Source organism: Chionomys nivalis, chromosome 1 (genome assembly GCF_950005125.1).
Source record: "Chionomys nivalis chromosome 1, mChiNiv1.1, whole genome shotgun sequence".
In the NCBI taxonomy this organism is placed as follows: Eukaryota; Metazoa; Chordata; class Mammalia; order Rodentia; family Cricetidae; genus Chionomys; species Chionomys nivalis.
The window spans coordinates 24000422-24025423 of NC_080086.1; the positions used below are offsets into that span (position 1 = coordinate 24000422).

The 25002-nt window shown below is 44.3% G+C and overlaps 1 protein-coding gene across 1 annotated transcript; it reads right to left on the reverse strand.

The window, feature by feature from the left end:
- Positions 1-1061: 1061 nt before the first annotated feature.
- On the reverse strand, positions 1062-1536 carry LOC130883171 (60S ribosomal protein L27-like). The gene has a single exon (XM_057783436.1). The coding sequence runs from the start codon at positions 1498-1500 to the stop codon at positions 1090-1092; it is 411 nt and encodes a 136-aa protein (XP_057639419.1). The 5' UTR covers positions 1501-1536; the 3' UTR covers positions 1062-1089.
- Between the last annotated feature and the right edge of the window lie 23466 nt (positions 1537-25002).

Below are 25002 nucleotides of genomic sequence, written 5' to 3' on the forward strand. Positions count from 1 at the left end.
GTCCTGGCCCAGCCACAGGAGAAGGAAGATGTGACTGCCTTGCTGAAAAAGGTACTGAGCCATGTGGCTAACACAGATAAGAATAATGAGTTAATATAAGTTATAAGAGTTAATAAGAAGCCTGAGCTAATAAGTCAATCAGTTTATAGTTAATGTAGACTTCTGTGTGATTTCTTTGGTACTTAACGATTGCAGGAACCAGGCAGGACAGAAACCCCAACAACACTGTGTATAACCACGTGGCTATGGCTTATCAGGTAAAGTTCTGGCATTTGTCTCTGGTGGGGCTACATGACTTCTCTCTAAACTCTGCCTTTCTTCTCTCAGCATTCAGTTTAATTTTCCCCACCTAGTTAAGTTCTGCCTTGCTAAAGCAGTTTCTTTATTAATCAATGGTAATCACAGCATACAGTGAGAAATCCCACATCAGCTGACAGGTGCAGATTCTATGACACTTCAAATAATCTCTAATCCCAGACACCAAGGGCCTGGTCAGGGAGTCTTTTAGGGAAGATGTTCTTCAAGATCTTATTGATGAATGGGAGCAGATGTATGCCCTTCACTGAGTGGTAACCAAGTCTGAGAGTATGCCATGCAGGAAGGCCAGGGAAGTCACCTGCCTGGTTGAGCATGAAGACAGAGCTTCCACAGAAGAGCTGCTTTGGTCCTGCTGTTCTTTGTCGTATACTCCCTTCATATCCATGGGCAACAGACGACTCTACCCCAAGGATGCCAGCTGGGAGGTTATGCTCCAGAGGGTTTCTCTCCCTGATCACCGCCTTTTGAACCCCACAAACTAGCAGGAATCTGTCTGTGCCCAGCAAATGAATTCCAATTTCTCTTACACAATCAGTGTTAAAAGTCTACCACAGCTGCACCTTTCACCCAGGTAGCTTGACGAACATCTGGTTTGGAAAGACACAGGATGTAATTCCATTATGGACATCTGACAAAACTATAGGGGATGCCACCCTGGGGCCACTTGCTGCCAGACTTCAAGTTGCCTCATCTTCAAGACCCCTTTTCTTTTCTTTTTTTTTTTTTTGTTTGTTTGGTTTTTAAACTTTAATGATGTAAACAAAAATATACCTAAAAGCGAAGCTTCTGGAAAAACCATTTGTTCTTCCCTGTCTTGTATCGTTCCTCAAATTTGACCTTGGCTTCCCGCCTTGCCTTTCGTTTCAGGGCTGGGTCCCTAAAGACATCCTTGTTGACAACAGTTTTGTCCAGGGGGATGTCCACAGAGTACCTTGTGGGCATCAGGTGGTTGTAGTTATAAACCTTCACAAAGGACTTGATCTTGGATCTCTTGGCGACTTTATTCTTGCCCATGGCAGCCGTCACTTTTCGGAGATAGCGGCCAATTCCAGCCACCAGGACATGGCTGTAAGGGCGGTCTGAGGTGCCATCATCAATGTTCTTCGCGATGACGGCTTTGCGTCCCGAGTAGCGTCCAGCCAGGACGAGCACCACTTTCCCGGGTTTCATGAACTTGCCCATTTCGACAGCGAGCAGCCGTTTCCCAGCAGAAAGGAAAGGAGGTCACTTCCGTCAACCTTTCACCCTGTGGAGCGGTTCAAGACCCCTTTTCCCTTTAATTGATACCACCTCTAAAGGCTAAGCAGGGAACAGGGACCACCATTATAGACAGTGCATCAGGATTAGAGAGGGAAGTTTCCTGACAAATTACTAAACTCCTCAGCCACTAGGGAGAGTTTACATAAACTCTGCTCGAAAATATAAATCCTTGCTCTAGTGAGAAGAGACTCAGTGCCAGGCAGTGTGGTGTGCACCTTTAATCCCAGAGGCAGAGGCAGGTGGATCACTGTGAGCTCAAGGACAGCCTGGTCTACAAGAGCTAGTTCCAGGACAGCTAGGGCTGTTACACAGAAAAACTCTGTCTCAAAAAATCAAGAAAGAGAGAGAGAGACAGAGAAAGCCTCAAATACAAACCGAGGCCCTTTACCTGGGAGGATTAAGGAGCCATAATTTACCAAGTGAGAAAGGACTGAAGTACAGTCTGAGCCCCCCACATCACACTGGACCCATATCCTTGGCCGAGTAATGTTTCTGAATGCTGTCAGTCCTTGTTGCCATGGTAAAGGCCAAGGATAGCACTTTGGCTCTAGAGAAGTACAAGGCAATGTGGAGGAACACCCAATTAGGAGGAAGACTGACTGATGAGTGTCACAGTCTCAAAAAAAAACCCTTACATTCAATCAATGAACGTCAAAGAAAGTGAGGTTGAAGTCGAAGCCACTGTGGTTGAATACAAGCAAAATAATCACTCCCTCGCCATCTCTCTTTATACATGGATTATTTTTTTCACCATTTCTCATCTGATCCCGACCACACATGATGAAAGTGGTGAGGGTGTATTATCCCAGCCAACAGATGAAGAAGTTGGGCCTAGAAGTAGGGAGCCAGAGAGACTGAAGGAACACATCTGGAAAACTACACACTGCCTCTTCTGACTCAGACACGGGTTAAGACCTTTCTTGCCGCAGTCCCACTTACAGTGTCTCAGTCTGCTTTCTGCTGCTGTGACAAAATGCCATGATCAAAAAAGCAGCTTGGGAAGGGGAGGCTGTATTTTGTTTAAACTTTCGTGTCTGCCATCTAAGGAAATCAGGGCAGGAGCTCAAGCAGGAACCTGAAGGCAAGAACTGAAGCAGAGACCATGGGACAGCTTTGTTGACTGGCTTGTTCTGGGCTTACTTTCAACTGCCTTTTTTATATCTCCCAAGACAACCTACCCAAGGGTGGCACCACCCACTTGGGTTGGACCCTCCCACATTAATCATTGAAGAAACTGCCCCCACAGACTTGCCTATAGACCAATCTGATGAAGGTAACTCCTCAGCTGAGACTTTAGCTTATGTTAACATGAGAAAAAGGAACCAGCACAGCCCCAGCTACTGCTTCCTTCATTTTCTGCATCCATTCCGTGAGACACTGATGAGGCATGTTCAAAACAAGGGAAGCCACAGATCTTCTTCTTCTTCTTCTTCTTCTTCTTCTTCTTCTTCTTCTTCTTCTTCTTCTTCTTCTTCTTCTTCTTCTTCTCCTCCTCCTCCTCCTCCTCCTCCTCCTCCTCCTCCTCTTCCTCCTCCTCCTCCTCCTCCTTCTCCTCCTCTTCTTTCTCCTTCTCCTCTTTCTCTTCCTTCTCCTCCTCCTTCTTCTTCTCCCTCCTGCTCTTCTCCTCTATCTCCATCTATCTTTTTCTCATAAAGCCACCAGCATTCAACAATAGAACCCTGCCCTTCCTAAGGAGGGTCTCACCTGTAAACTAGACTCTTTGTTTCTATCCACTTAGTGCATGACAATGAGGACTAAACGTCCCAATCAGATTCAACCATAGAGTCAGAGAGAGGCAAGTGCTAAGTGAAATACATCAGAGGCCAGCACAGGACATGCCAGGGTTGGGGACAGCAATTTTAAAGAGTGTGTGCAAGGCAGGCCTGTCGAGAAGGCATTGGAGCAAAGACCTGACCAAGAAGGTAGAGTGTGGCATGTGGCAGCAGGAAAAGCTCATTCCAGAATCAGACACAAAGATGAAAGCTCCTGGGTAGGGATGCTGTCTTGTGTAATTACAAAGATGAATTTATTTTGTAAAAAATATTTAACGGGTTTGGTTGTCTGATATTTTTAATACAAAAAGAAAAAAAAGGAACAAACTTAAAAACTTAAACTTGGCATCTGAGCTGCAGTCAGGGCCAGAGGTTTCCTGAGAACTACAGGCACCGCTAGGGTGGGTGGGGGAGCTAGCGAGGGTGAAAGAGGGCAGGCGTTGTGTGGGTTTTGGTGGTGGTGGTGGTTTGTTTATTTTAAACATTTATTTAGTGTATGTTCGAGAATGTATGTTTTCATGTTCTTGTAGGAAATCAAGAAGTTCACTGACACCCACTCCATTTGGTCTCCCAAAAGTTCTACCAGAGGCATGCCACCCCTGTTTGCCTTAGTTTTCAGCCTGTTTGCTTATTTTTAAGACAGGGTCTCAAGTAGCTCAGGCTGGCTTGAACTCAGAGCCCCTTAAATTCCTGATCTTTCTTCCTCCTATACATATGCACACACACATACACACACACACACACACACAATACCACCAACAACAACTAAATAACTGGCTTCCTATTATCAGAATGACCCCCATAGATGAACCTAGTGTTTCCTTTGGATCACTACTCTGCTCTTTTGCTTTTGTAGGCTGTGGCACCTGGGAACCATCGGGCATCCTATACCAAAAGGCCAAAACACCTGCTCTTCTCCTTGCAAAATATTCCATCTGTAAGGACCGTCAAACCTCAGGGATATGACATCAACATCCCTTGCTAGTCTCACTATCTCAGGCCTCAGTGAGAAAGGACCCATGTGGCCGGCATGCCAGGCCAAGGTCTTAGGAGTGCAGCTCTCCCTCTGGTGACTAAGCCCTGTAACTAGGTCATGCTTGCCCTCCTGGCTCTTTCTGCAGGGGGTTTCCCAGGAATCACCTGCTTGCTAAGAGATACTCAAAGGGCGGGGTGGGGCCACCTCCTGCAGAAAGTTTAAACATTACTGGGACTGACTCAGTCTGCCTTTTATTATTGTCCTGGGCCTGCGTCACTAAAAAGGTCAATGATAGAACAGATCCCAAGACTGCATTTGTTTATTCTGAATTTCCTGATTACTCTTCATTAGTTTAATTATTTTTCTCTCCATGGGTTTTAATTGGATCTATAATTGCCTTTTCATTGCTTACCATCAGTAGAATTGTATCCAGCATGGCAGTTGACTTAGACACTCCGTGCTAGAGCTCTAAGCCGAGCCACTCATTCTCTCTCCAAAGACAGGGATAAATAAACAGCGGTATCCTAGGGACCACAGCTGGTCTCCTCACTGGCTCCTCCTACCAAACATCCTTGCTACCAAGCATCCAAGGATCCATGGTTTGTGTCTGAGGGCCCCACTTTGGATTGCTAGAATTTTCTTCCTGGCATAGTCCTGTCCTCATACTCTGGGCTATCTACTCTGTTGTTTCCAAGAGCAGCACAGTCCACAGGCAAAGGAACAGAGCCAGAGTGACTTCCATTCTGCCATCTTGTATACCAACCACAGTTCTCCTTTCCTCCCTTCCTCCTGCTCCCTCACTCCCATCCACTTCCCAGACAGGGCAAGGCCTTCCATGGGGAGTCAACAAAGCCTGGCACATCAAGTTGAGGCAGGACCAAGCCTCTCCCTGCTTCATCAAGACTGAGCCAGTATCCCACCATAGTGAATGGGCTCCAAAAAGTCAGTTCATGCACCAGGGATAAATCCTGGTCCTACTGCCAGTGGCCCCACAAACAGACCAAGCCACACAACTGTCACCCATATTCAGAGGACCTAGTTCGGTCCTATGCAGGCTCCCCAGCTGTCAGTCCAGAGTCCACGAGCTCCCACTAGCTCGGGTCAGCTGTCTCTGTGGGCTTCCCAGTCATGATCTTTTTTTTTTTTAATTTATTTATTTATTATATATACAGTATTCTGCCTGCATGTATCCCTGTGGACCAGAAGAGGGTACCAGACCTCATTATAGATGGTTGTGAGCCACCATGTGGTTGCTGGGAATTGAACTCAGGACCTCTGGAAGAGCAGCCAGTGCTCTTATTCTCTGAGCCATCTCTCCAGCCCCCCCTCCCCCCCCGTCATGATCTTGACCTCTGACTTTGCTCATCCCTCCTCCCTCTCTTTGACTGGACTCCCAGGAGCTCAGCCCAGTGCTTGGCTGTGGATCGCCCCTGAGTTTTGGATCTGTGGAAAGCTGAGTCCCAGAAGCCGAGTATGAGAAGCAGAAATGAGGAGTTGGCAACAGCTCACTGAGGTTCTAGTGAAGAATCCGGAGATGTCTTTTCTAATGGTGCTTATCTCTTTCAAATGGTTATTTTAAAACTAAAGAACAGGCCAGGCGGTGGTGGCGTGCCTTTAATCTCAGCACTCGGGTTGCAGGGGCAGGCGGATCTCTGTGAGTTTGAGGCCAGCCTGGTCTATAGAGCTAGTTCCAGGACAGGCTCTAAAACTACAGAGAAACCCTGTTTAAAAAAAAAATCAAGAAAATTATTACTAGGTAAGAATTAAGGAAATGCTATTGAGATATAGAGGGAAGTGGAAATGAATGAATGGGTGTACAGATCAAATACACTAAGACACTGAAGGCCGAATGTGATGCTTAGTCAAGTCAAATGTATTATCAGAATACTGGGAACTACAGCTCAGTAATAAGGTGTTTGTAGTGTGTGTATGCGTACTCTGAACTTCACTAGTTCACTCGGAAGCTACATGCCCCGTGCTCTGGTTTGAAAATGAGATGTCCCCCAGAGGCTCATGTGTTTAATTACTAGGCCTCTAGGTGGTTGTGCTGTTTCCGAAGGTTGTGTGATGTTTAGTGGAGCCTCGCTGGAGGAAGTGGGTCTCTGGCGAGGTCAGCCTTGAGGTTTTATAGCCTGGCCCCACTTCCTATCCTCTCTCTGCATCTGGACTGTGGATGCAATGTGACCAGTGACATCATGTTCTGTTGCCATGCCTTCCCCATCGTGATGGACCATATCCCTTCTTAAGCCGTATGCCAAGATAAGCCCTTACTTTCCCAGGTTGTTCTGATCAGGCATTTTGCCATAGCAATAAGAAAAGTAATCAACATACCCATCCATATTGCTACTGGCATTTTTACAAAACTGTGTCAGCCCCATGAGGAAGCAAGGTAATGTATGTATGGAGCCTTGCTAGAAAATACTGTTGTTTCTTCTACTTTTTTTAAGCCAATAGAAGGTCTGTACTAGTCGCTGGTATCTACCCTGGGTATTCAGGATCCCAGTGTAACACCAAGCCTTCCTCAGGCTGAGCTTTCAAGCACACAAACCGTGTTCTGGGTTGACATATGTTAGTCAACAAGAACAGTTAGCCAGAAGCAGAACTACAAAAGTCATAAAGCGAGGTTAGTACATTGAGAGACTTTTCCAGAACTATAAACTTCAAAGGATTGGGTTGTTGTTTTGGCAGGGAGTACAGTCTATGTGCTGAGTTTCATCTGAATGGTACTTCTGTCATGGAGTCAGTTGTGCTAAGGTCTGGGGTCCCATCATGGGGTATGATTCTGAGATCATTTACCCCACCAGAGTTTACACAGTAGGGTTTAGGAAGGTACGTGCCCAAAGAAACAAAAGTACTGACCCTAAAGGAAAGTCAGAAATAAGCAACAGGTAAAACAGAAGCCACAGGCATCTACTAACCTGGTGGGTGACTCCGTTCTATCTCTTCACTGCCTCACTATCGGCACTGAACCCTAATATGTGAAGTGGACATTAGGAGGACCCCTATAGCAGAAGCAAAACCAACATACTGCCTACAACACTAGAACTTCTCAGGCTGAGTGGAGCCCTTCCCTCAGTTCCATGATGAAGAACCCTTTCTGACGGGAAGGAGTCCTTCCCCTCAACCTCATTCCACAGTGGCTCACTCGCACTTCATCCATATTCTTGAGTCCCAGACAATACTGCTTCTCACCACCGCTTCTCTCAAAAGGGCCCCTGGAGCAGCCCTTTATATGCCTGCACAGCAGATTGCTGCACTGGTCCCTGGAGAAGGCTACAGGGCTAGCGAGGGCTGAGTACAGACTCTTCTAATTCCCCCAAACGGAGCAAAACAGCAGCAGAGGAAGGATAACTGTCTCTTTTAATGGGCTAACATGTTACTGTTGTTTCCAAAACTCATCTATTAAAATGAAGGGTTGACTGGGAGGAAACACACACTTACAAAGTCATAGTTGATAAACAGAAAATCCATTTATGTTATTATACACTTAGAAGATGAGCCCTGACCTGCTGGGCAGAGACGAGTAATTGTAAAGAAACCGGCTCCTAATGGAGGCCAGCACAGGCTCCAACACCATCCCAGCACTTACAGGGCCTCCTCATGGCTCCGGAACGTGTAATAAGGTGCACTTGCCTGATTTATTTAATAAAAGTAATTCCTGCTCATTATTCTTCTTATTATCATTGGTGGAGATAATGACAGGATGTTTGAACATGTTGCTTTTGCTCTGGGATTGGCCAGGGGGGTTAGTTTTTACTCTACTGTTGGTGAGTCATCTAATGGTGAAGACCAGTGAACCAAATGCTGTGTGGGGCAGTCAGGAACAGTGCCCCCTGGACAGGGAGTGGGGCGTCAGGGCTACAGGCATGTCCTGTCGACATCAATGTCGTGCCTCAGCAGCATAGCCCTCTCGGGTCCCCTGAGTGTGGGCCAGAAAGCACAGATGGATCGTGCACGCTCCCACACAGGTTACCACCTATGCTACTGAACTTGTCCCTGGCATTGCAAAGTTCCCAGACAGCCTCCTTCTGTGCCATGTAGGCTCCATGGTGGCTTCTCACTAGATTTTGAAGAGAGCAGCTGACAGACCCAGCCACAGCAAACAGAGAGGGCAAATTTCTTATTTAGAGCATGGCCATAGAGAGAGGCAAAGGTGGCGAGCGCCTCGGATGTTGGAAGCTAATGCCGTCTCTGTAGGAACATGGATTTGTGCTTTCTTGATCTAAACACTGTAACCAGAGCTAGGGAAGCAACTTGGTGGTGGAGCCCTAGGAGAGCATTGTACAAGGCTCTGGGCTCCATTCTCAGCACCAGCTGAATGAATGAATGAATGAATGAATGATTGATCCCACAGTACCCAAAATGGAAAGCCAACCTTCTCACCTGACGCACATCTCCTCACCTGACATACATCTCCTCACTTCTCTGAAAGGACACCTGTGCAAATGTCCTCATCTTGAACAAAAGGGGCCCAGCACTCAACTGGGTTGGAGAAAAGTAGACTCTACCCTTGGCCTGGTTTTGCAACTCAAGCTGGTACTAGGGATGAGCCCTGTGGGTCACGTTTTTCTCAGCTGTAGGGGTGTGCACACTGATACCAAGCACACAGTCGTGGGAAGACAGGCTAGCACAGAGTTTTGTGTTAAGCCATTAACACACACCACTTGTTCAGCTACAGATGGTGGCTGTCTTTGTGCTGCACAGGGCCACACCTGCTGCCACTGAGTTTCTCAGTACTGTTCCATTCGGGTGGGCGCTAAGGCTTGCAATACTCCTGAGAAATTCTCCATTCCACGTTCGACTATTGTCAGCATCTGAGTGCGTTGGAGCCAGATGTGGTGGTGCAAAATCTTTAGTCCCAAACTCAGGAGGCATAGGTAGGCTGATGGACCAGCCTGGTGAGCACAGCAAGTTCCTGTCTCTAAAAACTGTGCGTTATTTTTATTGTATATTGTTTATAAATATTCTTGTTTATTTCCTTTCAAGGAACTTAAACATTGATCTGACCTAAAATATAATTTTACTAGTGTGAAACGATGTCCCACAAAGTCTGGTCATTATTTTATTAAGGGGTGCAAAGGAAAAACACACGAATAAAGAACAAGGTAGATGTCACTGCTGATCCAGCAGCCACTGTCTTGCTGTTCTGTCCAAAGGCAATGAGGACCAACCACAAGGCTGGCCACCCGAGAGAGAGAGAGAGAGAGAGAGAGAGAGAGAGAGAGAGAGAGAGAGAGAGAGAGAGCGCAGCAGGAAACCCTTCTCCTCAGTTTTATCCAGTCACACATCCAGTCATTGGCTAAATGGATCAAGCTCTAAAACATTTCCCCTTTTTTCTAATTAGGAAGGTTCTAATTCTAGCATAAAAGAATATCCAATATTGTCCAGAAGAAAAAAAAGAAATAACATAAACAAATGATACTACAACCAACAAAAATATCAAGCAAGAAATACATTCTAAATGTTCATACCATAGATAATTCGTAAGTTGGAGATTACTCCATCCAATAGCTGTCCTATCCTGAAGAGTCTAAGTCTTATATCTAATAAGCCCTTAGCTAAAATATAAGAGAATTATAACTATAACTCTCTGGTCTTCAACCCCATCAAAGACATGAGAAGTAAAGTAATATTGTCTGAGTAGATATGAAACACAAACAAATGACTTCTTAAAAAGGCAAGAAATGACAGAAACAGCTGGCTGCCTGGACAGCCATATAAAGTTTATCTGCAACATTGGGTCATACAACCTTGGCTAGGCCTAGAATATCTGGCAGACCATTTTCAGAAACAGGAAAATCTGAAAGACTGTCCTACCCTGCCTTGGCAAGCTTCAGCAGTTGCTTTGTCTTGAGTCCTACTTGTCTAGAATGAACAGCATGCTTACTGTCTGCAGCTGAGGCAAGTTCTTTGCCCAATAGGTCAGCTTTGCCAACAAGAAAACAAGCTGCATATGGAGTGTCTTCAGTGCCCATCATTCTCTTGGGAGTAGATCAGTGCTGTCAGGAGCAGTAGTGTCTCATGTCAACAGAATCTTAGTTACTAAAACATTTAAATGCCATATTCTGCAGGTCTTTGAAGCATTTGAAGATTACCTAGCTATATGGACTACATCTTTTTGCATCTAGAAAACCTAACTAACATAACTATAAGTATGACAAGTATGGGTGACTATTAACCTGTAGTTTTTAATAATCTATATAGCTTAAAGACTGAAGCTTCACATTATAAAAATAAACAATCTGTAAACAGATGTTCAATATAAGGACAATGACCTCAAAATTGTGACAATATGTAAAAATATCTTAACCAGAGGTTGAAATGTACAGTGCATTATGACAAAAGTAACCTTAATTTGCACCAAAATACCCTAAAGCACTTATAAATCCCTCCCTAACCTCATGCAGTGTTACCACCTGCACCATTACTCATACTGCCATCGTCATCAATTTGTCCTCAAGGAAACTGACATTTTTGAAAAGCTCTGAGATCATGACACTCTGTAGCTGGTATCTTGGTAGTTCCCATGTGTTGAGAGACTTGGTTCCCCAGTGAGGCATTGTTGGGAGATGGGAAAACAAGAGGTGAAGTCTGGTAGAAGGAGTTTAGGTCATTGGAGATGTTCTTGGAAGGTTGAAGGATCCTTCAAGCCCTTCCTATCTTTTATTCCTTGATTCTGTACATGGTGAGGTTTGTTTTGTCATACATTCCCACTCTGTCTGCTGCCTCAGGAGTCATGGAACCTTTAAAACCATGACCCCAAATCTCTCCTTTCTCTCTATGAGTTGATAATCTCAGGTATTGATCATAGTGGTGGAAAGATGTCTGGTTTGGCTTAGTTAGTTTTTGTTTGTTGTTATTTTCGAGACGGGTTTTTTTCCTTGTGTAGTTCTGGCTGTCCAGAACTATATCTATAGACCATGTTGGCCTTGAACTCACAGCAATCTGCCTTCCTTGGCCTCCCAAATGCTGGGATTAAATACATGTATCACCACTACCTGGCTTAGTTTTTTATTGTCAACTTGACACTACCTAAAGTCACCTGAGAAAAGGGAACCTTCAGTGAAGAATTGCTTCAGTTAGACTGACATGTTGTTATATCTATGGAGTATTGTTTGTTTGATGACTGACATGGGAAGGCCCAGGCTATTGTGGGCAGCACCATATTCAGACAAGTGGGTCTGGGGTACACAAGAAAGTTAGCTGAGAACCTGGAGAGTTGGCTCAGTAGTTCAGGCCACGTGTTGCTCTTGCAGAGAACCCAGGGTCCATTCCTAGAACGCATGAAGAGGCTCAAAATTATCCTTATCTAATTTTTAAAAACTTAAAAACTACTTCTTATTCATAACTATCCTTTACTCGAGTTCTAGGGGATCCAGCACCCTCTTCTGACTGCTGCAGTCATGAAAACTAGTACATCGGCTAAGGCATGATGGCATTAAGTAGAGCCCAGGTCACTGTGACTCCACATAATGCCATTGTGGCTGTTATTGTGTTGATACCGTAGCCGAAGATCACCTGTGTCATGAGATTTTTGTACTCTGTGTGAAAATGGGTCATTGTGATTGGTTTAATAAAGAACTGAATGGCCAATAGCTAAGCAGGAAAAGGTTAGACAAGATTTCCGGGTTAGAGAGGACTCCTGGAAAAAGCAAGGCAGACATGGAGTGGAAACAGGAGGTGCAAAATGGGAAAGGGGTAAATGTCATGGGATAGACCATAGATTAATAAAAAATATGGATCAATTTAAGTTATAAGAGCTAGTGGGACAAGCCTAAGCTAAGACTGAGCTTTCATAACTAATAAGTCTCTGTGTCATTTGTATTTGTGAGCTGGTGGCCCCAAAGGAAAGTCCAATTACAGACCTGAAATTTGTTGTGTAGTCCAGGCTAGCCTTAAACTTAAAATGGTTCTACCACAGCCTTCAAAGCGTTGGTGTTATAGGCATGAGCCACAGCATCCAGCTTTCAGATGCTGTTCTACTCTGAGATTTCCTGAACATGTAAAGACTGTGTGAGGATTTTGATCCAAGTCTCCCTTCTCCAGCCCCACAGTTCTCGCTGGCTGTGCCTGCTGCTTTCTTAGTTCAGTCATTTCTGGTGCTCAGGGTCTTCCTCACAGTTGCTCCTTCCTCACTTCACACCTTCCTTTACCTGTATGGTTGTGACACTTCTGAAGGCCGGAGACGGGAGCCTTGCATTTATAGGTTTCTAGTTTATCACCTGACTTTAAAACTCAACCACCCACAGAAGATAATCCAAGGTTTACGAGCCCTTCACGCTTATGCAGTTGGGAGACTGTGTGCAGAACGGGTAAGTAAAGTGAGGGCTGGGGAAAAGCCCAAGGAAGCGAGAAGCTCTCCGTTTCATGCCTTCACAGCAGAAAAGATGAAGCTGGAATACCTCTCTCTGCATATAAAGAGCCAAGCATAGCTCAGCAAGTCCATCTGGGCTGAATGTGGGGTATTCCTTCATAGCTCAGCTCCTTGACTCTCAGGCCTTAGAGTTACAGAGCCTTCTCTCCTCTGTCCACTTCAACTCCTCCCTGCTTAATTGCTTATGCTTGAAATTGTACTTCTTTCAGTGCTGGAGTCTCGGGGATGGAACCCCTATCCCTAAGTGTATGCCGGGTATGCACTTTTCTACTGAGGTATACCCCCCAGTCTAGGAACCCAGCTTTCTATTTCGTGACAGAACCCCCACTAAGTCCAACCCGTTGCTGTGTTAGTAATGTTTTATGGATGAATAGATGTTTGAACAAATGAATGAGTGATGAGCGCCTATTTGATTGCCGCTTGTGGAATTTATGGAGAAAACTTAATGGTCCCTCTAATGACCATTTATTGGGTGCCTGTTATGATACAGTCAACCCTGGTGCATCTCTTGCAAGGTGGGTGTCATTATCTCTAATTGATGGCTGAGGAAACTGAGGCTCTTGATGGTTAAGTCATTTGCCCAAGGTCAAGTAGTCAATCAAGGGCAGGGCCAGATCCATTCCTTTTCCCTTCAAACTCCATCTTAGAGACAGAACAGGAACCCCCCCAAATTGGGGGACATGCAGCCTGTATCTGCTCTCTGTGTCCCTCACCTGTGAGTGAGGAGGTGCAGAGAGTCCCTACCTGCCTCCACAGGTCTCCCCTCTGCTTCCCTGGTTCCCAAGGAACTTTGAACACACCCTGTCCACGCAACTCACTAGCCAGATGGACACGGACAGTGAGCAAAGCCCTTTCAATGGGTCTGCAGTGGACAGCAGGATTAGCCAAAAGTCAGCTTGGTAAAATAGAATAAGCTAGCTGAAGGACGTGGAGTGTTGATGGTAATGCTTAGGAAGCCTGCCTGGGCCGGAGCAGAGGGAGGAGGCCCCTCAGATGCCTTCGCTTTCTACCCGACACTGTTGCAGATAGGGAGAAGAATGATGCCCTTTGTGGTCTCTTTGGACCAACAAGACTCTGTGATCATAGAGGAATGTGAGGATGGATGCCAGCTTCCCACCGAGGGCGCGTAATGACAAAGTCTCTCTTGGGCAATTTTTAGTTGATGAAAATATGATGGTGCTTTCAAGAGGTTTCAAGAGCCTGGGGCCAAAGATGTCTTGATAACAGATGGAGAGGTGCTCATGGGCTCACTCCGCCCTATCTCCTTCAAGTCTCGGCCCTTTTGAGCCAAGACAAGGCTGTCAGAGCAATTCCCATTTTACAGAGAGAAAACTGGAGGCCAGCATCCTGGAGACTAAGAATTCGGGGTTTATTTTCTACTTGGCTTGGTATGGGATCGCCCTGACTATAAGAAGTGTCGAGAAAGCAGTCCCGTAGAATCTACCCTCTTGAACTGTGATTCAATTAAGAGAACTGGGTTTTACAAAATGTTGAAACAGCAGCACTCAGCCTGTTTCCCATTTCCAAATCCCTCAAGTCCTTGAATTCTGAGGCCCAAAGACAGTTGAATCAATGTGGGGACACCAGTTCTAACCTGGGAAGAGCAGCAAGATCAAAAAAGTCTTCCGTTTAGGGTAGGCTAGGCACAGACTCTGTATACTATAGAGGCTACGGTTCTGAATTCCAGGGTCTAGAATTCTTCAAGTCAAGCTGCCCTTAGAAGCTACGTTTGGAGCACAGACATAAATGCACTTTAAGTTTCCTTTGACAAGGTGGGGAGCAGGTGGGTGGGGAATATTTGCCCCTTTGCTCAGATTCTGCAATGCACACTTAAGGGGCAATTACTGTCGCATATCAAGGGTGCTGAGGGCCTTGTTTCTGAACAACTGATCCAAAGGACCACACCATCCATGGCTCCACAGACAGGCAGCAATCCAGGCTTCTGAGAATCGCTTGTCTGACCCCTAATAAAGAGAAGACCGGGATACCTAAGGACTCTGGCTAATTCCAGCTCATTTCTTTACTCTTAGCCATATCCTTTTGTGCCCTTTCACTCTTGATTTTTTTTTCTCCCAAGAAAGGGTTTCTCTGTGTAGCCCTGGCTGCCCTGGAACTCACTCTGTAGATCAGGCTGGTCTTGAATTCAGAGGATCACCTGCATTTGCCTCCTAATGCTGGGATTAAAAGTATGTGCCACCACCACCCAGCTGCCCTTCATACTCTCGAGAAGACTTTTCTGAACTCTGTGAAAGGTCTCAAACATCTCCAGGTTCTGCAGTTTTGACCAGGATCGGTTTAGCTTCTTAAGGCTAAAAAGTCTTTGTGCATCCTTAGATTCGTTCCTTTGCCTCTGGGTGGCCACATCTGGAGCCTTTCAGGTCACTCAGCTACCTTCTTGCTTCTATATTCACACCTGGAAGGTCATATGAATCATTTATAGTCAAACCAACTAACCATCTCCAGGTCTCCTTACATCCCGTGGTATTCCATCCCAGGGTAACTTGAAGCCCACACAAGTAGTGGCTTAGTGGCTCACATTTCTACCCTGGTTTAAAAGGCTCAAAAAGCTCAGTCCTTTTGACACAAGATGGGTCACTTCTCCGGATCCCTTGGAGAACTACCTCCTCCAAGCTCATCAACCCAGATTGTACGTTCTGTTCTTCCTGTTAAGGTCTTATTAACTTCTCTGAGCACATGGTTCATTCCTCCCAATGACATCCACCTGAGAAAAGAAGGACAGGCCTTAGTCCCTAGCCCCTCTCTCACGATGCCTGCCACCGAGCCCAGCAAAAGTGACAACCCTAACAGCTCAGTTAGGAGTGCCTACTCTGGCCTAGACACTATCAAAGGAATCTTAGATACATTAGTTTGGCAACAATCCAAGACGGCAGGGGATGACCCAGGTCTGACTCTGATGTCATATAACACCATGCTAGCTTTCCCTCTTAGGCATGTTCCCACCATGACTCCTCTGACATTGTTTGATGCAGCCAAGGTGTTTCATCAGCATCAATGAGACGCTTGTACCACGTTGTCTGAACATTTAGTTTCTGAGACTGTGAATTGAACAAACTACTTCTTCCTTTACACAGATCCGGCCTCGGGTATTTTCTGCAGGAACAGAAAACAGATGGGTGTGTGAACATTTTCAAAATGGGTGGCTGTGACCTTTTATACACCCCAAGCAACAGACGTGTGGCCCTACACTCATTGAGATTTCATTTAGTGAGACACTGTTGTTGGAGGCCAATTTATTGGCTGAGGTTGCTTGTTCGTTCCCGGCTGCCCAGACTCAAAATAATCACACAGAAACAATATTATTTGCAATAATGTTTGGCCCACACCACCACACCCAGATATTGAATAGATTCTGGGGATGGAACTCACACTTTCATGCATGTGTGGAAAGCACTTTCCCAGCTAAGCCAGCCCCAGCTGTTGGTTTTCTTCTTTCTTTCTTTATTTCTTTCTTTCTTTCTTTCTTCCTTCCTTCCTTCCTTCCTTCCTTCCTTCCTTCCTTCCTTCCTTTCCTTTCTTCCTTTTTTCTTTCTTTCTTTTTTTTGGTTTCTAGATATATAGAGATTGATTTCAGTTAAATAGGTATTATTCAAATCTTTTTTTAAATTGATCTTTATTGAGCTCTACATTATTCTCTGCTCCCCTCCTCGCCTCTCTCCTTTTCCTTTCAACCCTCTCCCAAGGTCCCCATGTTCCCAATTTACTCAGGAGATCTTGTCTTTTTCTACTTCCCATGAAGATTAGATCCATTTATGTTTCTCTTAGAGTCCTCATTGTTGTCTAGGTTCTCTGGGATTGTGATTTGTAAGCTGGCTTTCTTTGTTTTATGTTTAAAAACCACTTATGACGGAGTAAACATGACAATTGTCTTTCTTTTTCTGGGTTACCTCACTCTAAATGATGTTTACTAACTCTATCCATTTGCCTGCAAATTTCAACATGTCATTATTTTTTCGTGCTGTGTAGTACTCCATTGTGTAAATGCACCACATTTTCCTTATCCATTCTTTGGCTGAGGGGGCATTTAGGTTGTTTCCAGGTTTTGCTTATGACAAACAATGCTATTATGAACATAGTTGAACACACATCCTTGTGGCATAGTTGAGCATCCTTTGGATATATGCCCAAAAGTGGTATTGTTTGGTCTTGAAGTAGGCTGTTTCCTAATTTTCTGAGAAATTGCAACACTGATATCCAAAGGAGCTGTACCAGTTTGCACTCCCACCAGCAATGCAGAAGTGTTCCCTTTACCCCACAACTTCTCCAGCATAAGTTGTCATCAGTGTTTTTGATCTTGGCCATTTTTACAGGTGTAAGATGAAATCTCAGAGTTGTTTTGATTTGCATTTCTCTGATGACTAAGGATGTTGAGCATTTCCTTAAGTGTCTTTCAGCCATTTTAGATTACTCTGTTGAGAGTTTTCTGTTTAGGTCTGTACTCCATTTTTTATTGGGTTATTTGTTCTTTTGGTGACCAATTTCTTGAGGTCTTTGTATATTTTGGAGATCAGACCTCTGTCTGACGTAGGGTTGGTGAAGATAATTTCCCATTCAGTAGGCTGTCATTTTGTCTTGTTGACCATGTCCTTTGCTTTACAGAAGCTTTTCAGTTTCAGGAGGTCCCATTTATTAATTGTTTCTCTCATTGTCTGTGCTACTGGGGTTATATTTAGGAAGTGGTCTTCTGTGCCAATGTGTTCAAGGGTACTTCCCACTTTCTCTTCTATGAGGTTCAGTGTGGTTGACTTTATGTTTAGGTCTTTCATCCATTTTGACTTGAGTTTTGTGCATGGTGATAGATATCGGTCTATTTTCATTCTTCTACATGTTGATATTCAGTTATGCCAGCACCATTTGTTACATATGCTTTCTTTTTTCCATTTGATATTTTTTGCTTCTTTGTAAAAAATCAGGTGATCAAAAGTGTGTGGATTAATATCTGGGTCTTCTGTTCAGTTCCATTGGTCCTCCTGTCTGTTCTTATGCCAATATCAGGCTGTTTTCAGTATTGTAGCTCTGTAGTAGAGTTTGAAGTCAGGGATTGTGATGCCTCCAGAGGTTTTTTTATTGTTCAGTATTGTTTTGGCTATCCCAATTTTTTTTTTGCTTTTCCATGTGAAGTTGAGTATTTTTCTTTCGAGGTCTATGAAGAATTTTGCTGAGATTTTGATGGGCATTGCATTGAATCTGTAGATTGCTTTTGGTAAGATTGTCATTTTTACTGTATTAATTTTACCTACTCAAGAGCATGGGAGATCTTACAATTTTCTGGTGTCTTCTTCAGTTTCTTTCTTCAAAGATTTAAAGTTCTTGTCATACAAGTCTTCCACTTGTTTGGTTAGAGTTACTCAGATATTTTATGCTATTTGTGGCTATTGTGAAGGATGATGTTTCTCTGATTTCTTTCAAGGCCCATTTATCATCTGTATACAGGAGGGCCACTGATTTTTTTGAGTTAATCTTGTATCCTGCTACATTACTGAAAGTGTTTATGAGTTGTAGAAGTTTCTTGGTAGAATTTTGGGGGTCACTTATGTAAACTATCATATCATCAGCAAATAGTGAAAGTTTGACTTCTTTTCTGATTTGTATCATTTTGATCTTCTTTTGGTGTCTTATTGCTCTAGCTAGAACTTCAAGAACTATATTGAATATATATGGAGAGAGTGGACAACCTTGTCTTGTTCCTGATTTCAGTGTGATCACTGTGAGTTTCTATCCATTTAGTTTGATGTTGGCTGTTGGTTTGCTGTATATTGCCTTTATTATGTTTAGGTATATTCGTTCCTTGTATGCCTGCTCTCTCCAAGACTTTTATCATGAAGGGATATTGCATTTTGTTGAAAGATTTTTCGGCGTCTAATGAAATGATCATGTGGTTTTTGTTTTTCAGTTTGTTTATATGGTGAATGACGTTAACGGATTTTCATATGTTGAACCATCCCTGCATCTCTGGGATGAAGCTGACTTGATCATGGTAGATGATGGTTCTGATGTGTTCTTGGATTCGATTTGCCAATATTTTATTGAGAATTTTGCACCAATATTCATGAGTGAGATTGGTATGTAATTCTCTTTCTTAGTAATGTCTTTGTGTGATTTGGGTGTCAGGGTGATTGTAGTCTCATAAAGAGTTTGGCAATGTTCGTTCTGTTTCTATTGTGTGGAAAAATTTGAGGAGTATTGATATTAGTTCTTCTTTGAAAATCTTATAGAACTCTGGGCTGAAACCATCTGGTCCTGGCTTTTTTTGTTTGGGAGACTTTTGATGACTATTTCCATCTCTTCAGCAGTTATAGGTCTGTTTGATTTACTTATCTGCTTTTGATTTAATTTTGGTAAGTGATATTTATCCAGAAAGATGTCCATTCCCTTTAAGTTTTCCAATTTTGTAGAGTACAGGTTTTCGCAATATGACCTGATGATCCTCTGTATTTCCCCCATGTCTGTTGTTATGTCTGCCTTTTCATTGTTGGTTTTCTTTCTAACACCACTCAGCAAGCACAGAAGTCCCACCTCCTGTCAGTCATGGCATCTCTTCACTCATCTAAGTTATAGATGCCTGGAGATCTGTTTCGGTTTTTTGTCTTACTCTGTTGGTCCATGTATTCATGTGAGGTCACTGTCACACTGTTTGGATTTCTCAGTGGGTATGACAGTGCCTTTCCAGCCTCTACTTCCCCCTCAACCCACCAAGGACACGGTTCCACTTTAGAACCTTATATGCTTACGATGGATTTCCTTTCTCCTACCTCAACTTACCCAACACAGGGTCTCATTCTTGCCTGTCTGTTTGTAGATCTGTCTGCTTTTCAAGACAGTCTTGTACAGCCCATGCTGGTCTCAGACTTCCAGAGATGTGCTTACTTCTTTATATACCCAATGCTAATGTCTGGAATTAAGGAACACTCCTCTGGGGGATTTGTAGACACACATGGGAAATACATCTCTGAGTGATGCTAAGTTAAAAGCTGAATTGTTTTTCAGCAACCAAGGTAGTCTAAAGTTAAGGCAGGGTTGGAACTCATAAAAAGAGGGCATGGGACAAGAATCTTCAGATAGGGGAGTCCCAGCTGCCTGGAGGGACTGTGGCACTCAGGGCGGGAGGGGGCAAACCAGTGAAAAACATTCTATGTCACTGAAGAGCCAAAAAGTTTCTAGAAACAGTGGTGTCTGACCTTCGATGTGTTGATTTTTTTCCTTCCCTGTGTCACCAGTCAGTTATCCCAACCCTTGGGAAAGTCTGGTGAGCACAATAGCCTTGTGTTAGGGATGCTCTAGGATGGGGGTGGGGGCAGCTCTGAACTACAGACAAGAAAGTGAGGGGAGAAACAGCTGCTCCGGGGCACTGGCGGGGTGGGAAGCAGAGCAAGATGTGAGAATCAAGACTTCTGCAATGGTGAAATTCAGGAGACAAATGTGGCCTTGAGAATAGAGAGCCCCAGAAGATTCCTGGGGGTACTGACAGGCCTACACACACGGCTCCAGGCTTGGCCCTGGGATGATGTTTAGTCTGGGTCATTTGACTACGAAGGCAAAGGTGACAAGACAAGGTCAGAGAGTGGCACCAGATGACTTGCCAGGGATGAGGTGGCCACAAGCATTTGTGATGACTCCTTGAGTCCGGTCTAAGCCCCTAAGTTCACAATTTCTTTGTGAGAGGAGTGAAGGCAGCTGAGTTGGCTGTGCTGAAAGCTACATGATTGACAGATGGTCTTCAGTCTTAGTGCCCATGCTACAGGCCCTTCTCTTAAGCGGGGAACAGTTAGCACCAGAGGCAAGCAAAAAGCCTCTTCTTCTACCGCTCTCTAGTCTTCCCCATGGCCCACAGATAGGGTCATCTTAGAGTAGCTGTCAAGCCAAGTTGAAGCTGCATTGACAAATGGATGGAGAACAAGGAGCCCGCCTGTGTGTGGCACCATTTACCACCCAACACCAAAAGGCTCGTCTTAATAACCTTCAGTTATTACTATTATTATTATTATTACAGCCATATGCATTTTAACCATTTAAAGAAATTGTGTGTGTACATGCACACCTAAGAGGGGTGTGCTTACGCATGTGTGTGTGCGTGTACATGTTGGCTGGAGTCTTCTGACAGGGGTCCTCCCCGACTGCTCTCCACCTTAGGTTTTAAGACAGGGTTTCACTGAACCCAGAGCTCAGGGATTCAGCCAGCCTAGCCTGCTGATAAAACCCCGCGGATCTTCCTGGCTCAGCGTCCTCGGTGCTAGGATCACAAACTGCACCATAGTGCCCAGCTTTTCACATGATGCTGGGATGTGAACTCGGCACTCACGTTTACACAGTAAGGGCTCTTCTGACAGCTGTCTTCTCAGCCCGGCTTCTTGGGTAACTGGTTTATACCTTTAGTCACATGCACGGGGCTCTGCAACCATCTCTACTATTTCCAGAGTTTTCCATCACTTCAGAGAGAAAGTCTATACCTACGAAGCACCAATTTCTCCTTTTCCCCTTATCCAGCCCTTGGTGACTTCTAAGCTAATCTACTTTTTGTCTCTACAACTATGAAGGAACTCAGAAAGAGCAATCATTTATTTGGTGTGGTGGTTTGAAAAGAAATGGATCCCATAGGCTCACAGGAAGTGGCACTATTAGGAGATGTCAGCATTGTTGGAGTAGGTGTGGCCTGGTTGGAGGAAATATGTCACTGTGTGGACTTTGAGATCTTACATGCTCAAGTCTAGCCATTGTGTCTCAGTTTCTCTTCCTGCTGCCTGAAGATCTGGAGGTCGAACTCTCAGCTCCTACTCCGGCACCATGTCTGCCTGCATGCCACCATGCTTCCTACCCTGACAAGAGTGGACTAAACTTCTGAACTGTAAGTCAGCCTCAATGAAATGTGTTCCCATATAAGAGTTGCCATGACCGTGGTGTCTCTTCACAGCAACAGAAACCCTAAGACATTTGTCTTCTCTGGCTTCCTTAGCATAATGCCATGTTTAAAATATGTGGGCATGTTATTTCTTTTCTAGCTGAATAGAATTCCATTGAATGTATATGCCTTGTTTTGTTTATTCTCCATTGGTTATTGATGAAGACTTGTTTTTTTTCTTTTTTTTTTTTTTTTGAGACAGTGTCTCTCTGTGTAGCAGCCCTGACTGACCTGGAATTCAGTCTGTAGACCGGGCTGACCTTGAACTCACAGAGATCCACCTGCCTCTGCCTCCCCGAGTGCTGGGATTAATGGCGTGTGCTATTATATGTAGTCCTATAATAAACATCAATGTACAAGTGTCTAAATTCCTGCTTTCAATTAGAAGTAGAATTGACAGGTCCATAATGATTGTTATTGTTTGAATGTGAAACGCAACCCTCCCCCTCCTCCAACCCTATCTTGTGGTTCCAGTATATGGTCCCATGCTGATAATTCTATTTGGAGAGGTTCTGAACATTTGGAAGGTGGTGGGCTGTCAAGGGTATAAGATCCCCAGCCATTTCCCTCTGTGTCCTGGCTGCCACGATAGAAATGCCCTGCTGCTCTGTCTTCCCCACCATGAAGGACTGAGCAGTTTCTGTGAAACGTAAGAAATCTGGCCTCTAAGTTGTTCGTGACAGCTAATTTGGTCAAACAGTAGAAAAGCAACACTGCAACCCCTCTGTATTCAGCTTTTTGGGGAACGGCTAAACTGCTCTCCCTAGCAACAGTACCATCCTAGTCTAGAGTAGTGCCCAAGGCGCCCAGTTCTTCGCCACATCCAACATCAATAGTTCTCAGTTTCGCGTTGTTGTTCTCAACAACAGCTGCTACAGGGGGCAAAGCCGCTCAAGGACTCGTCAAGCTCTACATTCTATTTCATTTTGTTATCATTTTGTGTAGCACGTTGGGGGTGGGGCACATGCATGGCACACTTGTGGACAACTTTGCGGACTCAGTGCTCTCCTTCTGCCTTTATGTGGACCCTGGGGATTGGACTCAGATCATCAGGGTTGTGAGGTAAATACTTTCAGCCTCTGAGGCGTCTTGTTGGCCCACTGCCAGGCTTTTGATGGAGTTGTTTGATTGTTTGTTGTTGAGTTGCAGGTGTTCTTTATAGACTCTAGATATTAAACCTTTATTAGATGTATAATATCCTAGTTTTCTCCAATTCTGTGTGTTTTTAAACTTCTAAGGAAAATTTTTAATGACATGCTTGAGGCCGTGACTGTGTGCAGGTGCCCATGGATGCCAGAAAAGGGTGTCAGCACCCCTGGGTTGGAGTTACAGAGAGTTGTGAGCTGCCTGCTGGGAACTACACTTGGGTCCCCTGTAAGAACACAAAGTGATCAGCGAGACAGCCCTTAACCACTGAGCCGTTCTCCAGCCCTGTGTGTGGTTTTGTGTTGTAGCTTTATCCTCTTGAAAATGCGTTTTGATATACAAAAGCTCTCAATTTTTATCTAATTAGTTTATTTTTTTAAATTGTGCTTTCAGGGTCAAAAGACACTGCTAAAACCTGTGTCATAGAATGTTCTTTGATGTTTTCTCTAAAAAGATTTTTTTTTTTAATTTTTCAGTTTTATGTTTTAGTTGTCCGGGTCCTTGTGAGTTCATAGGAATGTTAGTGAGTGTTCTCTTATTTTAAAATTGTTACAATCTTAATAGCGCTCACCTAGTTTGATTTGGGCAATATCTTCATACTAATAATATTATCCCCTAAACCATGGACGTGCTTGTGCCTTCCATTTATTTGCATCTTCTTTAAGGTCTGTCAGTGGTATTTTCTAGTTTTTCATGTACAGATCATTCAAATTCTTAAGTGAATTTATTCCTACATTTCAGTTGTTGTGGATTGCTGAATTGCCTTTGAAGATTATTCATTTCATGGAACTGTTTTTGTGAGTTGATTTTGTATCTTACAATTTGGCTGAGTTCGTTTGCTGACTGTAACATTTTCTTGTGGACTATCACACCGTATACAAACAGTGATAATTTTATCTCTTTTTCCTTTTCTGGGTAGAACTTCCAGTATTCTAAAGAGGACATAGGTGTCGTGTCCCCAGTCCTAAGAACGGATTTCTTGTTTTAACAGACGTAGGATTTTCTTTCCACTCTTCCCTCAGAAACGAAACTTAAAATCCAACTGGAAAGAAATTTGGGGTAAGAATTCACAATAACAAGTAAATGACTAATGTTAGGTCTTCCCCTTGGGATGTTCCTTAGGCAAGCAGGTCTTACCGGCAGCTTGGGCATAAGTCCCTCTAAAGGCCCAGAGGGTAATGCCACTTGTTTAAGCACACAAAGCCATCTAGAAAAGAAGCCAGAACTAAACCAGACTTTCATCAAATGATATTTACATTTAAAAAACCACACACACATAAATAAATAAATGAAAAATAAACAATAAATAAATAAAAGCACAGAACCTTGCAGCTTTGTAAGAGACGGATGTAAGAGAAGGGGAGAACAGAACAGGCATGAGGGAAAGAAAGGCTTGACTGGTCCTCAGCACTTCCCGGTCTGGTGAGGCTGCACCCAGAAACAAATTCAGCCACACAGTCATTCATTCATTCACTCACAAAATATAGAAACCTACTATGTTCCTGCCGCTGGGAACTGATCACAGGGAGACCTACAAGGCTCCTGATCTCAGGAGCTAGCATGCTGGGGCAGCTTGCACCCAACCCCATCTTTGATGCTCCTATTTTCTTTTAATTCTCCATGGGATGAAGCTAGACATGAAAAACGGAAGTGGTCAGCTGTGGCCACGGATCCTTGCTAAGGGAAGACCATGGGAAGACAAGCGATGGGAGCTGACAGGGACTCTGGAGAATCCTTTAGGGATGCAAGGTCTTTGATGTCCCCCGAAGTTAGCAGAGAGTCAGCAGCTGGAAAGGAGGGTGGGGGTAGAGTAGTGTGGGAGTAGAAGGGGGTTGGGGGAGCCCTTTGGCTTAGTCTCTGCATTAGGAAGTGTTAGAGATGCTTCTCTAGCCCTGGGCCATCTACTTATTTCTAGTCATGGCTGGAAAATTGTCTTGTTTTTGAGAAAGGCCCGGTGTGGCCTGAAGGGCAAGAAAACCTCCAGGCTGGGTTACAGAGTTCAGTCCTCTGTGAGGTGAGCACAGAATCTCAGGCAGGCAACAGCCTTGGGTTGCTTCTTTCTTATGACTGATTGCTCCACTCTGCCTGCATCTGCCTCCTCTTTTCCACCCCCAGCCTCAGTCTTGGGAGAGACTTCCCACTCTGGGGTTCAAGGTAAGGACAGAAACAGGAGGCAGAAGATGCAGGTTTTAGCTTTATCTCTGTGTTTAGCTTACTTTATGTCCCTGGGGGTGGGGAGATT